Source organism: Phodopus roborovskii, unplaced genomic scaffold, assembly GCF_943737965.1.
Source record: "Phodopus roborovskii unplaced genomic scaffold, PHOROB, whole genome shotgun sequence".
Lineage (NCBI taxonomy): Eukaryota > Metazoa > Chordata > Mammalia > Rodentia > Cricetidae > Phodopus > Phodopus roborovskii.
The window spans coordinates 2,103,924-2,122,191 of NW_026125278.1; the positions used below are offsets into that span (position 1 = coordinate 2,103,924).

The following is an 18,268-nucleotide window of genomic DNA, read 5'->3' on the forward strand; positions in this document are numbered from 1 at the left end:
TGAGAAAGTGATTTAAAGTAAGTAAAACAGGAAATGTTTCATATTTCTTTCTGCTCACTACATTATCATTGTATTAATTCTTCAAAAGTTTAATATTATCAATTCTGATAATCTATTAATCTAGGCTAGAGGACTGATTACTATTATCATAGCCACAAGCTCAAAAATTTAAATTTCCTCTGAATGTCTTCTAAGTATAGATGTAAAAGTGCTTCTCGAAATAAGTATACCTGTCAGTAATAGGCTAAGTTTCCCCACCTACTGTCCTACTCTCTAGCCCTCTCTCTCTCTCTCTCTCGTTCTTTCTCTCTCTCCCTCTATTTCCCTCCTCCTCTCTCTGTTTCTCTCTGTCTCTGTCTCTGTCCCCCCCTCTTTCTCTCTCTCTCTCTCTCTCTCACACACACACACACACATACACACACACACACACACACACAACCCTAGTCTTGGAACTACTTCCATACCTGCAGCAACCAGGACCACAGGCCTGGAAGTTTCAATTATACACTCAAGATAAAAGTTTTTTTTTTTTTCTCCTGATCTTCCTTAACTTTACATTCTGTCCCTAGTCTCTATCTGTCCTGGCAGATTTCAAATCAACTGAAGACTGCAAGCTTCTCTAAATCAGAATCAGTGAGCTTTGGACTTACTGAAAGCCAATGTACACTAGATGCTTCTGAGGGGATTTCCAACCACCCTGAGCCTTTGCATCTTATATTGGCCTTTACTAGCCTCAGGTTGTACTGCTGAACCTGGGCAGTGAGCTAGCAAAACAGCAAACCAGATGTTTCCAGCCATTGCCTGAGTCCCTATTGCCTGGCCTTTGACTGGTATTCTAGACTTCTTGGGCAGTGACAATGGCATCCTAATTTGAGTTAAGAAGCAGTTATAGACATGATACATTGACCCTTTTGTTATTGTGTACTTACTTTATGTTTGAAAGTGGACTGCTTAGAAATAAGCCTTGGTTCACAGAAGCAGACTCCTAGGACTCCTTACCTTGAAAGTCCAAGTGCAGGCTGCACAGAACACTGTCTCATCTCTAGATGACATTATTGCACCATTCATAGTATCCTAGACAGGCAGATTTGATTCTCTGGCCTGATAATTTCTGTTCTGCATTCCCTGACACGTGCTTCACTTCACACACATGCATGCATGCTCTCTCTCTCTCTCTCTCTCTCTCTCTCTCTCTCTCTCTCTCTCTCTCTCTCTGTCTCTCCCTCTCCCTCTCCCTCTCCCCCTTCCTCTCCCTTTCCTTTTGCTCTGCTTTTGTCCTATGTTTTCCTGCAACTCTTTCTTTTCCTCATTCTCTTTGTGCTCCAAATTTAAAAGTAGTAAGAAAGAGAAAACTGAAAATAAATGATGTATACCAGGAAACACAAATTTTTGCTTGTTTTCTTTCTGGTAAGGGGATCACTTACTCCTTAGGCTTCTTGATATCTTCTTTCTAGTTTTAATACTTGTTTTTTTCTTCACAACATGTTTTTCTCTACTCCTGTTATTTTTCCTCACAGACAACAAAGACAATGTCCTTTTACTTTTGGGATTATAATATAATCACGTCATTTCTCCCTTCCCGTTCCTCCCTCCAATCTTTCCCATATACTCTTCCTTCCTCTCTTTAAAATCATGTTCTCTTTTTTCCACTGGTTGTTGTTGCACGTGCATATACATATGTATTTATATATCTATTCCTATACCCAATCCTATATCTATTCCTAAATATTACCTTTTCAGTCAGTAAGTATTGCTTTATATATATTGTTTTCAGGACTGACCATTTGATATTGGATAATCAATATAAAAACAACACTAACCTGTAGAAATGCTGTCTTACTCAGTGTGAGTAGTCACCTTTCTGATTCATTTCTGGGGGCTGGAGATTAAACCCTGACCTTCTGAGTAGGAGGCAATCACTCTGCTATCATTGCCCTTTTCCTGCTTCTCTGTAAGCCATATTTTCTAAAATTCCAAACTCATAGAATTTAGTTTATTTTGATTTGGATACAGTTGTTAATAAGGAATTGTTATGCAGGACATAAGTGGGAATCTTATGTTCCATAAAGCAATCTTTGAAGTACTTTTCATGATTATTTAAGAATTATCAAGTTCCTTGTCTGGCCAATTGGGACAAACACCATTGCTAACTGCCTCCTCCTCCCCTTCTTCCCCTTCTCTCCTCTTCCCTGGTGTGTGTGTAAGTGTGGATGTGTGTGGGCCATGGAGTATCTGTGAAGGTCAGAGGACAACTTTGTGAAGTAAGTTCTCCTCTCCCTCTTTTATGTGGGTTCCAGGGCTTGGATGCTGTCAGACTTGTAAGGTCAGAGCCTTTACCCATGAGTTGTTTTGCTGGTCTCCCCAGCTCTAACCTTAGAAATCCCAATACTGTTGCCTCTGAACATTTTGATATCATTTTTTCAGCCACAACTAGTTTCTTTAGACACCTGCATTCAATTCTCAGCAGGTTCTAGCTGAGTCCTGCCATTCTCTGTGTGTTCACAGCTGTATTCTCCCTGGCACACCACAGACCATTCTAGTCTCTTCTGTTTCAGTAGATTTTCAAATTCTTCTAAAATCAGAGTTCGTAGCACCAAGAGTCTCCCCCCCACCCAGTGTCAGTGTTTGGGATCTCTAAGTCAGCAGGGCAGAGCAATCACAGGCTTTCTCCCTGCATCCAGACTTTCACAGACATTGATTTTGTGGTTTGTGGTTTACATCTGATGTTTTACATTTTTTGTCCCCTTTTCTATGGTTTGAGAATGAGTGGGAACCTACACATAATGTCATTTTGCACAAAACAAACTTTTCAACATATTAGATTTTTATTGTTGAGTAAGAGAAGAAAGAGGAACGTCTAAGTAAAAACCGAATCACCCAGAGAGCAAATGTGTTGGTTACACGAGGTTATCTGGATGAAGGAATTGTGAAATGTGTGAAGAAAAGCAAACAGGGATGTGTTAGAGCTTTACTCATTCCTCATGCTTCCGCAATTCCAGAAGTATTTAGAGCTTCATTAATGTAACAGTAACATATGCATAAACATTTTTAACAGAATGATGTCTTTGTGTAAATACACCACATTTTCTTTATCCATTCTTCAGTTGAGGGGCATCTAGATTGTTTCCAAGATATGCCTATTATGAATAATTTTGCTATGAACATAGTTGAACAAATATCCTTGTAGTGTGAATGGGCCTCCTTTGGGTATATGCCCAAAGATGGTATTGCAGTGTCTTGAGGTAGGTTGATCCCAAATTTCTGATTTCTGATAAATTGCCTTACTGATTTTCACAGAAGCTGAACAAGTTTATACCCCCACCAGCAATGGGGGAGTGATCCTCTTTCTCCACATCCTCTCCGTCATAAGCTGTCATTGGTATTTTGATCTTAGCCATTCTGGTTAATATAAGATGAGATCTCAGAGTTGTTTTGATTTGCATTTTCCTGATGACTAAAGATGTTGATCATTTCCTTACGTGTCTTTGCACCATTTGAGACTGTTGTGTTGAGAATTTTCTGTTTAGATCTGTACCCCCTTTTTAAATTGGATTATTTGGTAGTTTGCAGTCTAGTTTCTTGAGTTCTTTGTACATTTTGGAGATCTGCCTTCTGTCAGATGTGGGTTTGGTGAAGATCTTTTCCCATTCTGTAGGGAACCATTTTGTCTTGTTGACCATGTTCTTTGCTTCTCAGTTTCAGGAGGTCCCAATTACTAATTGTTGCTCTCAGTGTCTGTGCTACTGGTGTTTTGTATAGGAAGTAATCTCCTGTACCTATACAACCCCTGATCTTGAGGCTTTTACCTCTCAACAGTTTGGATCACTGGTGTGTGCCAGTATACTATCAATAAAGAAGAATTAATCTAGACAAACAGAAATGTGGATGAAATGATAAGCTTAACACAAAAAGAAGAACAGTTCAGTATAAAAAGTATGTATGGGAGAGAACATTAGCAATGAGAATTCTGTTGCAGGGCAAAGATGTACATTGTGTTAATGTGCAGGGTAGAGCAAAGGGCCAGCATCTTAACTAAAATAGAATTCAAGGATAGAAAATACAGGGTTGGGGAGTGGCTCAGTTGTAAAGTGCTTACTGCGTTAGCATGAGGGCCCAAGTTCAAATCCCAAATATTCAGGTAAATTTTATAAAGTCAGCTGACATAGCATGTGTCTATAACCCAGATATAGCTGAAGCCGGACAACTCATCTACCAAATAGGTGATTTTCAGGTTCAGTGGAAGACTTACTCAAAAATAAATGAATGAATAAATAAATAAATAGGGTTAAGAGCAATTGAGACACCTGGAACTGCACATGTTTTTGGTAGAGTGTATCTCTCGGAGGGGAATCAAAACAAGGTAATACTATATAGCATGAATATGTCTCCACACAGTTGCAAGAACTAGTCTTAGAAACATTTTGAAAAATCAAGAGAAAACTGAATGGAAACACACAAACATAAACTTAGAATATGAAATCTTAACTTGTAGCATTTTCCCTCTGTTCTCCAACGATGAGTCTCTGTGCCTTGACTGAGATTCAGCTGCAGCTTATCTTCCACTGCGAGCTTTTGTCTTTCGGCTTCTACCCTGGGGCCACATCCCTCAAAGTCCACACCAAGTCAAGGAAGAAGTTAGTTCACTCACTCACACACCCGAATGTCTCTGCCCACACATATACTCATGCCCAATGGATTGAATAAAAGTTAAAGAGTTGTCGGTCAAGTGATATAAAAGTGTGTATTAAATAATTAGTAACGGGACGTACAATGACTATGAACAGAATACTCTTCATGAGTTAATTTTCTCATAATGAAGCTAAATAGTGCATTGAAGTCAGTAATCATGTGTCCAGCCTGAGCCCATAAAATGACAAACAAAAATAAACTGTAAGGGTTTGAGATAGCCTCAGTGGTTTAGGGGATTTGTTGACCTTCTAGAGGACACTCGGATTTGATTCCCTGCACCTACATGGCAATTTAAAAGCATCTGAAACTCCAGTTCCAGAGGATCTGATGCCCTCTACTGTTGTCAGCTGTCATTAGGCACCCAAGTGGTATATGCAGAGGCATGCTGACAAAACCGCCATATGCACAGAATTAAAAATAAATAATTTCAGTCCAATGAGTACATATAGACATATCTTACATATACATATATTAGATGATAGATAGATAATGGATTGATAGATGGCAGATAAGAATTTCACTAAAAGATATTCTACTTTTTTGCTTAGTGATTGTAGTAAACTGTTCAATGAGAAAGCTCAAAGGAAAAATAAATTATTTTTATACTGTAAGTTACCTGAATATTTTTCGTCATCAGAATTTTTTACTATAGACAAAACATTTTAATAAAATTATTTTGCTCTTGGCTATTTTTGAAGTCTCGTGTGACATTATGAAATGATGTAACTATTGCTTACATTTCTCTCGCTGGTGCACAGATTGTGGCTTGGCAAATCTCATAGTACTCTGAAGGCAGCCCCTGACTGGTAGAAGCACTCTTTCAGCTGAAAGCCTGGAATTATCATTAACCCCATCTTTCCCTCTGCAGTCGAGGAACCCCAGTGGACATGGCATCAGAAGTCCCTGTGTGTCTCATTGAGAATGTGAAAGGACAACTGAAGCCTAACCAGGAGGCCCTGGAGATCCTGTCGGCCATCACACAGCCGGTGGTGGTGGTGGCCATCGTGGGGCTCTACCGCACTGGCAAATCCTACCTGATGAACAAGCTGGCAGGGAAGAAAACGGGTGAGTGTCAACAATACAGCTGTGCTGGGTCCCCTGAGTCCACCTCATTCTCATATCGCAGCAGAATAGAACATTCAAAACAAGGATGAATACCGAAAGGTAATTGTTAATCCATAGTGAAAAAGAGAGAGGGATTATATTTAAGATTAATTTACCTTACAGAGTTTTATGTGCTGGCTAGATCTAAAAATCCAAATCAGACTTATGTACTTCTCTTAACTGCAATCAGGAAAAGAAGAGCAAGACACTGTTTATTCAATTTATCTTAATTTCCTATTTTAAAAGTTTAACTTTTTGCTTTGTAGAGCAAACCAGTACAGAATAGAAACTATTGCTATAGATAGATTTCAAAGTCACAAAGTATTTAGTAAGATATTCATGTGTTAACAGTAAGCAACCACTGACAGAAAAAAACTCCCAAAGCAAATGGAATACTCCTTTTCTCTTTCTTTGCTTTTCTTTCTTTTCATTAATTATTATTTTTGTTTTTATGTTTTTAAAACTTCATCTGTGTACACCAATTCTGTCCATGATGACACAATGTTATTATTACCTTGATTTATATTAACTTCTGTTTTTACTTCTAGAAGTACCTGCTAGGATTTCTACCCTTGTCCTCTCTCTGCCCTTTCCAGGATTCTCTCTGGGTTCCACAATACAGTCTCACACCAAGGGCATCTGGATGTGGTGTGTCCCTCATCCTCAGAAGCCAGACCACACCCTAGTTCTGCTTGACACAGAGGGCCTGGGAGATGTAGAGAAAGTAAGGAAGGAGGAGGGCGTTTTGGATTAAGCTTCTTATTTCTTAATGGTTCTAGAGTACTGAGAACTCCCTTTAATCACAGTGTGTCTTTTGTCTCTGTCTACTGATGAGAAGTTTGATAACTAGTGTGGAAGATAGTCAGAAGCCAGCATTCTAGGAGACCATGAGCATCATGTGACAGGGCTCTCATCATTAACGGAGTCAATCCAGTTCATACATTACATATACATATACATATACATATACATATACATATACATATACATATACATATACATATACATATACAGTACAATTGCTTCCATGAGTGTTTCCCTACAGAGAATGCAGGTTAACAATTGAGCTAATAAAGTATCTAGACTTTATGTGTAACAAAAAGTTCTGCCCCTTACAAGTTCTGTGGTTTCAGCAAGGGATAGGAGTTACATGTACCCTAGCTGTTGAGTAAAGTGAATGAAATAGGCCTTTATCTGATTTTCAGCACTGTGCATTTATTAACACTAGCAATATAGTATATCCAGTAGTAAGGTTGCCAAGCACTCCCACATTAAAGGACCTCAAGTGAGCCTAATTAAGCAGAGGGAAACAGAACTCATGTACCCCTTCAATAGAAAGAGGGGCCAGATAGAAGAAGAAGGTTGGTAGGATAAGGACAAGAGAGGATAAGGAGATGAATTCGCCTGGAACAGATTCTAGTAGTGTGTGAAAATGACTTAAATTTAAAGCCCTAAATACATAATAATTTCTCAAAAATTAAGTATTGTTACTCTCATAAGACACAATTTAATTTACATGAAGAGAAACTTTTAAGAGTCTCTAAGACTTTGGAATCTCCACCAATCTAGACTGTTTGTCGAAATTATTTACTAACAGGCATTAAAAAACTTACTAAACTGTCAGTTCTAGCCAGTGACCCCCTAATTAGAAACAATACATTATTTGAGTTCAACTAACAAGAATATAGCTCTGTTTTTTTCTTCTTTTTTTTGTTTTTGTTTTTTGTTTTTTGTTTTTGTTTTTGTTTTTTTTTGTTTTTTTTGTTTTTTTTGTTTTTTTGCTTTTTCTAACAGTCTAATACACTAGTTCACTCTAAAAATGAGGCACATTTTGTAGCACTTCATCTAGAAAGGGCTATTCTGACTTCCAGGGTGACGACCAGAATGACTGCTGGATCTTTGCCCTGGCTGTACTTCTAAGCAGCACCTTTGTGTACAACAGCATGGGAGCCATCAACCAGCAGGCCATGGACCAGCTGCAGTATCCTTTCTGTGATGGAGAAAACATCCCAGCCTGGGAATGCAGAGTCAGTGCAGACAGATAGGAGATAGAGTAATTCCAACACAAAGAGAGATCTCATAAACAGCTACTGAGCTCATGCTGAGTCAGCACAGGCAAAGTCATGTGTGGGGATGGATGAGACCAATGTGAGGTGAAATGACTGGGGTCGCTGGTCATCACGGCTTCTCCTTAGCTGCCCAGCTATGTGACAGAGCTGACAGACTGGATAAGAGCAAGGGCCTCAACTGACCAGGAAGATGACGTGGAAGACTCATCTGAGTTTGTGAGCTTCTTCCCTGACTTCGTGTGGGTTCTGAGGGATATGACCTTAAGACTTGAAGCTGATGAACAAAGTCTCACAGCAGATGAGTACCTGGAGAATTCCCTCAAGCTCAAGCGAGGTAATGGGATTGGTGATTGGAGAACAGAGGGGAAATTCCATGAATTGATGCAGGTGTTTAGATTTGCCTTTGTTTTTTGGATTTTTCAGGCTGTTTCTAAGAAACAATTCCTGCTTAGTATTTGTCTTCACATGTCAACTTCAATGGAAATGTTCCCTGGTAATGAAGACATGTTCACTCTATTCTGTGATTGGACTGTTTCACTCTCCCTCTTAGGTTGTGTAGAGATGCACAGCACCAGAAACATGGATCAAAGGGATCATTTATTAGAAGAAATCCTTAAGCGACACATTAACACCAGGCTAACTATGTGCTTATGTTTTCTTGACTTTCTCCAGGCACCAGCGAAGTAGATAAAAATTACAACCTGCCCCGACTCTGCATCCGAAAGTTCTTCCCCAAGAAGAAATGCTTTGTCTTCTACCCACCCACTGAGTGGAAGAAGCTTTCGGAGCTTGAGAGCCTGCATGATGATGAGTTGGATTCTGACTTTGTGCAACAGGCAGCAGAATTCTCTTCCTTCATCTTCAGCTCTTCCAAGGCTAAAGCTCTCCCAGGAGGCATCCAAGTTAATGGAGCTCGTGAGTCTCCTTCCCTGTCCTTCTTGACAGCTTTAGAGAGTACACCTTTTGTGTATACATAGTATCTGTTGTTCTTTTGTTTCAGTGACAGGGTAAAGCTGGAGGGGGGGTCCCACATGGGGAACCATGGCGGAGTCCATGTCAGGCAAGGGTGACAGAGGTGGAGCGACAAGCAGGCCAGGCAGACAGTGCTTGAGTGGGAAGTTTTATTAGAAAGGGGAGGGAGGAGGAAGAGAAGAGAAAAGAGGTAAAGAGACACAGAGATAGAGGAAAGAAGAGGTAGACAGGAGCAGAAAGAGAGGAGAGTGAAGGGAGCAAAGACAGCAGAGAGAAACGAACCAGAAGGAAGGCAGAGCCAGAAAGAGAGCAAAAGGAGCACAAGTGGGTGAGGTCTGCCTTTTAAAGGGTCCTTTACACCTGCATGTAGACTAGTACTCATGGAACTCTGGGCTGACCAGAGCACTGCCTGAGTGCGTTCTGCCAGGTGACAGGGAAAGGACAGCATAATGACTGAATCCTTACAATATCCACTTAATTCAAGTTTTAACAACTTTTCAAAATCTCAAATGGTCTTAGATAATACTTAAGGTCTTTGTAAGTAAGAGCTTTGGCTGGAAAAAAAAGTTTATAATCATCAGGGAAGAGAGTCTTTATCCTTCATATTCCTTTATTAGAATATTTATTGGATATTTATACTATCCAATTTAACATCAAAAGACACATGCATGTCTACTTAGCTTCAATGTAATGTAATTAAAATAAATTTAAATTTAAAGTCATGTACCTGCTTTGATCACTCAGTAGCTAGGTAACACTTGTGCCAATAATAATGGGAATCATACACATGAAGTATATTCTTTAGTAGAAGGCCCTAGGGCAACACTGAACATCATCAAACTAAGTAATACACTTCATTTGACTTGAATTGTATCATGTGTTGCTCATATAAAGACTGAATCCTACCAGAATAAACGTTCAAAGATAGGATGATGAACACATTAATGAAGAGGAAAACAGTTTTGTTTTTAAGGATCCTAAGACTAACTGGATACATATTCAATAAACCCAACCTTATTTTACATAAAAGGAGAATTTGGGCCATTGATAAGGACAAATCATCTGGGTATCTTGCTAAAGGGAAGGTTCTGAGGTAGAGTAACTGTTTACAAGAGTCAAGGACTTGGTTCAACACCAAGAACCACAAATACCAGTTAAAGTAATAAGAATTAATTGGATTAACAAATAAATACAGACCAGAACTAGGGTACACTTCCATTGGCAATCACTTGCCTTGCATGTATGTAAGAACCTGGCTTTGTTCACTAATAACACAATCAACACAAACAGATATTTTGTTATTTTTGTATCAGCCAAAAATTAACCAGCATGCCATGAGTACTCTGCAGTGATTTTGGTAATCAAATGCAGAGTCTGCCCAGAGCCTGACTTGAGACATTGGGCCATTGTGGCTTCACAGTGACCATAGTGAAATGGTCTTGAGAGAATGCTTCAGTGGCAAAACAGGATTTCTATGAAATTACCAGTGGCTTTGGTCACTCTTATTGGTCAGCACAGAAAGGAGTGTTGGTAAATACAATCTGTCATCCATGGCAGTCTGCCTCACTATGGGCAAACCATTTTAGGAAGGAGTGACTGCTGGAGAGAAATTTAAGTTACGGATGCAACAATTTCCTCACCCCAAGCCCCCCACAACACCTCATAAAGGGTCACAGGTAGCTTCTTCCTATGGAAGACTCCTCAATTTCCATCTAGAGAGAGGCTGCACCTCACCGTGTATTCTACTTAAAGTAATCCTATTTGTTGAAGGTCAGACTCTGGTCTCTTTCTGTCCTCTGGCACTTTATGCTGGATCATGAATCTAACAAGCTCATTTTGCATTAACCTTTGTCTTATTGCCTTGAAATTCTAGACTTTTTTTTTTTTTTTTTGAAATGGGCTTCACTTGGAAAGGGGATTTACAAACTTAGTGTACATGAGAGGTCACTTTATTTAGTTTCAGTGGCAAAATGTTCTTCCAAAGAACATTTGAAGATGCTAACATCTGAATTGTTAATTCAATTTTATAGTGTAACGAATTAAGAAAAATAAAAAGCTAGATGAATAAGAAAAATGTTATAAGATTACATGAAAGAGGATTCATAGAAACAAGATGTACATGAGCACAAAGAGGAAGAAAAGAGAAGTTGTCATCAATATAATGTGTCTCTTGAGAAGGCAGACCATGAAGCCTTATAAAATAGGAATGTGAATTCTAACTATTCTATCTGTCATTTCTCACCAGAACTGGGGATTCTAGCATACACCTATGTGGATACCATCAAGAGTGGATCAGTGCCTTGCTTGGAGAATGCAGTAAAAACACTGGCTGAGCGTGAGAACTCCATAGCTGTGCAGAAAGCAACTGACCACTACAGTGAACAAATGTCCCAGCAAGTGAGGCTCCCGACAGACACACTCCAGGAGCTGCTGGACATACATGCAGATTGTGAGAAGAAAGCCATTGCTATCTTCATGGATCACTCCTTCAAGGATGACCAGCACAAGTTCCAGGAGAAGCTTGTGGTAATATGCCTTAGCATTTATCATTACTGATGTCTGCCTTTCTTTCATGTGGCTTTGGACCTGTATTTTGATCTCATGCTGAGTCCTTCTCATCATTGCAGAAAGCAGGGTTTTTATAGGTAACAGGGGTCTTCAGAGACCTTAGGGAAAGTGAAGTAGTTGAGGAGTTAAAATATGGCACTTGATTTTCAACAGTAACTTGAAACAACGTGCATCTATAGGGTTATGCTGTTGAGATGAAGCACAAGGTATGTGAGTCTCTCGTGGTGTACACCAAGCTAAAGTGAGGAGTCAAATGGGCTTTCACCCAGAGACTCTGAGAATTCATTTAATATTTAAAATAGAAAGAATTTATTCTCTTTTTGTTGAAAGTTTTCTGTCCTGCTAGGGTGCCACCATAGCCCTTCAGCCCCAAATAAACACATGGACACAATATTAATTATGAAATTGTTGGCCAATGGCTTTGTCTGCTTTTTAGCTAACTCTCTCTAAATTAACAACACACACACACACAGACACACACACACACACACACACACACACACACACACATATATATTATATATATCCTATAGTCTGGCATCTTACTCCTTCAGCATCATGGTGACTCTGTGGTGGGCCCCCTCTGCCTACCTTGCCCAGAATTCTCCTTGTCTCCTAGTCACACCTATCTTCCTGCCTCATTGGCTTAACAGAGGGTTATTCATTAACCAATAAAAGAAACATATAAACAGAAGGACAACCCCCATCATACCTTTCACTGGTTCTCATCCCCCTGGTTTTCCTTGAAGGCAATCAATTATAGACAACTGATTTTCAAACACCAGTGTAATTAAATGAGGTGCATGTCTTAAGGTTAGCTAGAGTTTATAAGAAAATGACTATCATTTCATTGGAATGATTCTCAAGTAATGGTCATAAGCCCTTTGGGAGAGGTCTAAACAGCTCTTTCGTGGGTGTCACATATCAGATATCCTGAATATTAAATATTTACATTACGATTCATAACAGTAGAAAATTATATGTAAGAAGTAGCAATGAAAATAATCTAATGCTTGGGGTTGTCACACCATGAGAAAATATATTAAAGAGTGCCAGCACTAGGAAGGTTGATAACCACTTTTCTATGGGATGTTAAGGAATAAAGAAATCAAGGAAAAGAAATAAAGTGGCTTCCTCTTAGTTCTAGTGACCAGAGATACTGTCAATGAACATTTGTCTTTTAATCTTTCTCTGACCATCTTACAAGTGACAAAAAAAAAATGTATTAAGTCATCTTGAAGAAGACAGTTCAATTGTAGTTTACAAGTATCCACTTTAAAATCTTTGTCCTTTAAGTTCACACCCCTCACTCTCCTTGAAGGAATCCATGAAGCATTCACTACTCTGTTCATAATGACTACTCAGAACTGACAGGTGCACTCGCTGTGCTATTTTCACCCTCACTGAAGCACATTCTCCAAGGATGCTGTGTTCCCTCCCAGTTGAACTTTGTTTGCATTCATTGTTGATGCATGGACACTCTACAGTGCATCTGACAAAGAAGAACACAGATTCCTTGCCCATTCACCTCACTTTCAGAGTTTGTGAGCTTCAGGCCAAGGAAATCAAGGTTTCCAGCAGTCACTCAGAGTTGACCAGACCAGGGTTAAAGCAAGTCCCCAACCCATCCTCCTGTCCCAGTCCACTCTGGGACTGTCACATTGCTTCAACCAGGAATACCACAGTAGTACCTTTCTTTTACAGCTTCTTTGTTTTGTCTTCTCCTACTCTCATGACAGGCCACCATAGAGGAAATGAAGGATGATTTCCTACGAGAGAATGAAGCAGCATCTCTCAATTACTGCCAGGCTGAGCTGGAGTATCTTTCAGAGCCCCTGAAGGAGAGGATCTCATATGGAGATTTCTCTGTTCCTAGTGGGTACAGCCTCTACCTAGAGGCCAGAAAGAAGGTTGAGCAGGACTATGAGCAAGTACCCAGGAAGGGTGTGAAGGTGAGGAATGAGGTGGGTGTGGTCATACATCTAGAGTGGTAACTATTGATCCTGGAAGACTACAGGATCTTCTCTGGAAAGAACTCAGTGTATCTGGTATTGCAGCTGTTCTAGTCCTTACAATCACAAAGTACTGTACTAAATAACTAAAAATTATTAATTTCCTCAGAAATCATTTAGAATATAAATTTAGATAAAAGAGAACATTGATTTATTTTATAATGTGGTATTTGTTTCAGGGTTTTGAAATTTTAATTCCTTTCTTATTAAAAAACTGTATTGATTGGTAAATGTCTAGTTTTATGATAAACAAATTCAGAAATGGTGACTTACTCTAAAACAAACATAAGTCTGATATTATTTTTCTGTTTGGGACAGCTTATTGTTTTTCTTTTGTCACAACAATGGAAATGTACCAATAGAAAGGCCCAATATAAGCCATCTCAAAAAAAGAGCAATGATTCACAAAAGACTATGAATAGAATATGTAACTAGCTCATAAAATTCTAATAGAATTTGTTAAAAATCATTCTCATCTAAATAGCACATCCAAAGTGTTCTTGTATAAAATATCACATGAAGAAAAGAATTTGTCAATTTTCAAAAAGAGTGGATTTGTTCATAGTCTGACAAGTTACAAGGAACTACATAAGGAACTGCAACTTATTCTTCTAGAACCCTTGTAGGTCAAATCTTTCTACTCAATAACATAGATGAGGATCTGAAACAACCCACTCATGAAACTGAATCCTTTTTTTCTCTTCCCACTCCCTGTTTTGTCTGTATTTCTTTTTGTCATTGGAGGATCTTACTGAAGCTACAACTGAATTGCCTGCTCAGAGGTGACTAGGAGCTTCTGAGGACAGGAGCTTTTACTTCTCTAGTCCTATACATGTAGATGTCCACATGAACAAACAATGTCCCCCTATCTTGGCAAAATTTAATCTTTCTTGTGGCAAAAAGAGGTACCCACTCCTGTAGACCAAAGGGACTACTCTTGGTGGGGATTTCCTTTCAATTGTTAAAAACTTTGGTATTTGGAACTCTTGATACAACATTCCAGAGTATCCCACACAGAACTTGCTGTAGCCAACGGAGTAATAAATGGTATGCTCTATTCATTCTTTGTGACTTGATACATAGAAGAAAAACTTAACACAAAATGACAGAAGCTGACCATTAATAAAATACCACCTAGTCTTTCCACACTTCTGGAAGCAGACACCATCTTTAGTTTTCTAGCTCTTTCAGCTTTAACTCTGCAATATCAGTGATGTCCAGGATCATTTTAAACGACCATCAAATTCCTTTTGTTACTTCACCATTTTTCTACTGTCTCCTGGTCCCAAGTTTATCTAAATAATTACTTTCTAGCATTCTTGGCTATTGCTCTTTGGGGTGTTCTCAATCATCCCTGAGTTGTGTGGACTGGTTGGGAACTTGGGGAGGGCGTGACACTGTGGGGAGGTTTTAAGTCACTGGGGATGATCCCTTCCATAGCAGCAGGAAGCTCTCCCAGAGCCACACCTGGTATGCCTAAGGATATCTGTATGTGGCACTATTGAGTTTGGGATGAGTTGCTTACTGGTTAATGACTAACCAAGGAGCTAAAGTAATGAAGAATTATTCACTGACACTTTCATAAGATTTATGCGATCAAACCCGTACTTGCTCAATGGATCTCAGTGGCAGATGCCTCCCTCATCTCTAGCAATACTTATTCACTAAATCAGGATGCATTAGGCAAGTATATGAGACTTGGTGGATCATTCAACAGACCAGGAGTGAAGCTAAAGGAACAGACTCATGCAAATCAAGTGTTGCTTCTCATATCCTTCCCTCTCTGAGGGCCCGAGCTAAGCTTTCTCAGCCACCAAGCCTGTTTGGGCAGCGTTCATCAGGAGTGCTCCTTGCCTCATCTGCTGATAGTGAAGTCACCAATGAGGTGTTGGTTATGCTACTTCAGTTGAAGTGTACGGAGATGCAGTGGCTCTTATAGAATAAATCCTGCAGGGTGTAGATGCTTTGCACTCCCAGAGATTGCTCTATACCCTCTTATAAATAAGATCCGGAAAATCTGATGCTGAATCTAAAGCCTTGGTTCTAACACCAACTACCTGCCCTCTGCAATCAAAGCCAAGAGGCCCAGTGTCTCCCTTTGGATCCTAGCCACTCCCGAGGCAACCAAAGAAACATGTTTCATGCCCTGTATCCATGTGTCTTTTCCTAGGGTATGCTACAGCCATGTGTTGCGCCAATAGAGATAGAGGATGTGGCAGACAGCAGTGTCTCCTCCACTTTGGCAGATAGAATTTCATCAGCAGCAGCCTTGGCATCCATATTGTCATAGCCAATGCCAATTTGCACGATCACTCTGAGCCTTGAACTTCTCCAGGTTTTCTCTTGTGAGATTGATAGTGTGATTCATCACAGCACCCATGGCCTCATTCATCATTTTCTCATGGATTTCCTGAATAGACTACGAATTCTAGTGACTACAATGGCTAGATCCTTTAGAATGAACATTTTCACAGTTCAGTCATGCAGTATTAGCAGGCAGATGGAGTTTAGGGGACCATTTAAGATCTGGGGGGGGGCAGATACCTTAACAAATTCTGTCCAATCTCTGTTGCTTGCATTTATGCTCCTCTACAAGGGCCATTCTTTATCCAACTTTGCAACTCTATGATTCAAAAGGCAAAGCAGTCCACTAAGAACTTAGAAGAATCCTCAAAAGTATGTGCATTGCACCACTATGAACCAACATAGATGTGGACACCCGCAAACTCTAACATTCATGCAAAGGGTAAACTGTCTTTTTAAGGGGATGTACCTTCATCAATTAACACTATAGCCTCATCCTTATAGCCTCATCCTTAATAGCCAGTGTCCTGGAAGAAGGAAGCCTGCCCAACAGGAAGCAGCAGCTGCAGGTCCTACTGATCCCACCATTCCCTGCAGCAGCTACATTGTTGACAATGGTGTGCTTCAGGTCAGAGCAACATGGCTCCCAGCTTGGTCTCTCAATACTATGATCTTTTTTTTTTTTCAGAGAACAGATGTTGTTACAGAAAGAAATTTTATGTCGGGAAGCTTATATTTTAGCTGACATGTACAAATGGAATGTATAAGCTAAGTCAGGACTAGTTGTCATATCTAAATGACCTCAATGGGCCTAGAGGAATCAGTGGAGAGGATGATGATGATATTACCATATTGAGTACTCATTTTCTAAATTGAGTTGATGTTATTTTTCTCATTGGAATATCAATTTAATACTCAGGGCAGTTTTAACAGTATCTCTGTACAATTGAGAGGTGTGATGAACAGAGAAACTCATCAGATTTGCAAAAGAAGCTGGACAACTTCATTCAGGGTGGGGCAATTATACAGATAAGAGAGGAGTGCATTGTTCAAATTGTCAGAGGCCGTAGATGTGAGGATATTCAAATAATCAACCATGGGTAACTTCTAAAGAAGGCAATGGCAGTTATTGCAATCATAGTGTGAGTTATTCTCTACTTTGAAGGATAGATTCAGTCATACATTCAGTTTCCCTAATACATATGCCCTTGCTTATACTTTGTGCATTTGATTTTAATAATATGAATTCTCAATTGTAAATAGGCATGAGATAACAAGAATGGCTATTGTTATAAATTTCCACTTGAAGGACAAAGTTTTCCTGATATCACTGAGCATACACTTAAAGAAACTTGAGGTCAGATCTACTTTTTGATGCATTAGAAATATACTAGAATAGAACCTGTCATGGCTTCATTGCTTTGGGGGGTTGAGATATTTATACTATTGTTCATAGAGGAGTGTATGTATGGCCAGTACAGGGAGGCAACAGGAGTGTATGAGGTATTAAGTATGTTGTTTGGTGAGGGACATGTGTGCATAGTACACACAAGAAAAGGAATTAGGCTGGCAAGTGCATCATTAAAAGATGAGGAAGGACATATACCAGAAACCAAATTAGGTCTCAGACTACTGATTTATTCTTTAAGCCTGTCTGCCTCATATGTACCTTTGGAACTGCACACATATCTGGTTGAAGCTGACATCTGGAAAGGCTAGTGGGAGACATTCCTGGCAAATGTGGATGAGGAGCTAACAGGAGGCTGTTACAGAGGGTTCTTTAATCTCAAAAGAGCACAGACTTTGTTATAGCCACAGAATTCAAGGATTCACACGTGAACTTAAGCAGGGCACACACACTTCAGTCAGGTTGGTAATTTCACTGAATGATAACTCTTTCATTAAAAGAACACATCTTGTCACTTACGGTTTTCTCTGTTCTGGTACCCAGGCAAGTGAGGTGCTACACAACTTCCTGAAGTCACTGATCACTACGGAGGACTCCATCTTGCAGTCAGATAAAGCCCTCACTGATGGACAGAAAGCCATGGCAGGTATGCAGGAGGGCTCAGCTCTCAAAGAGTTCATGTAAAGCCCTCTGACATATGGGCAGGAAGACCCCTCTCAAAACAAATGATCTTGCCTGCATCCTCTCTAGATCTCAAACCCATAATTCGGGCTAGTGCAGTATGACTAGATGGTCAGTACATTTCCATCACATACGGAATCATGACCACTGATAGGAAGAAGCAGAGAGTTTCTATAGGGAAACAAGGTTGGTCTCTGTGCCCATGAGGGCAACTCTCAGTTCTGAATGTCCTTTCTTCTCTCTCTAAAACCCCTGTGGGACAGACGAGCAGGCCAAGAAGGAGGCAGCTGAAAGGGAACTGGAGTTACTGAGGCAGCAACAGAAGGAGCAAGAGGAAGCAAGGGAGGCTCAGATGAGAACTATTACAGAAAACATGGCCCAGCTGCAGAGGAAGATGGAGATGGAAAAGGAAAACCTTCTGAAGCAGCAGCAGGAGGTGCTGGATCACAAGCTGAAGGTGA

At 39.9% G+C, this 18,268-nt stretch overlaps 1 protein-coding gene and 1 pseudogene across 2 annotated transcripts in view; one reads left to right on the forward strand and one right to left on the reverse strand.

The window, feature by feature from the left end:
* Window positions 1-1,357: 1,357 nt before the first annotated feature.
* The window catches only part of LOC127229429 (guanylate-binding protein 1-like), a 109,312-nt gene continuing 92,401 nt past the window's right edge, over window positions 1,358-18,268 (forward strand). The window contains exons 1-10 of one of the 2 annotated variants that reach the window (XM_051194566.1): window positions 1,358-1,845; window positions 5,558-5,754; window positions 6,390-6,517; window positions 7,665-7,774; window positions 7,997-8,196; window positions 8,535-8,777; window positions 11,080-11,360; window positions 13,142-13,354; window positions 17,670-17,772; window positions 18,071-18,264. In XM_051194566.1, the coding sequence (XP_051050523.1) occupies window positions 1,829-1,845; window positions 5,558-5,754; window positions 6,390-6,517; window positions 7,665-7,774; window positions 7,997-8,196; window positions 8,535-8,777; window positions 11,080-11,360; window positions 13,142-13,354; window positions 17,670-17,772; window positions 18,071-18,264 (1,686 nt within the window). In that variant the 5' untranslated portion in view covers window positions 1,358-1,828. The remainder of the gene's footprint in view (window positions 1,846-5,557; window positions 5,755-6,389; window positions 6,518-7,664; window positions 7,775-7,996; window positions 8,197-8,534; window positions 8,778-11,079; window positions 11,361-13,141; window positions 13,355-17,669; window positions 17,773-18,070; window positions 18,265-18,268) is intronic. The other variant, XM_051194554.1, reaches the window with a different exon arrangement.
* LOC127229600 (C-terminal-binding protein 2-like) lies at window positions 14,738-16,016 on the reverse strand (annotated as a pseudogene).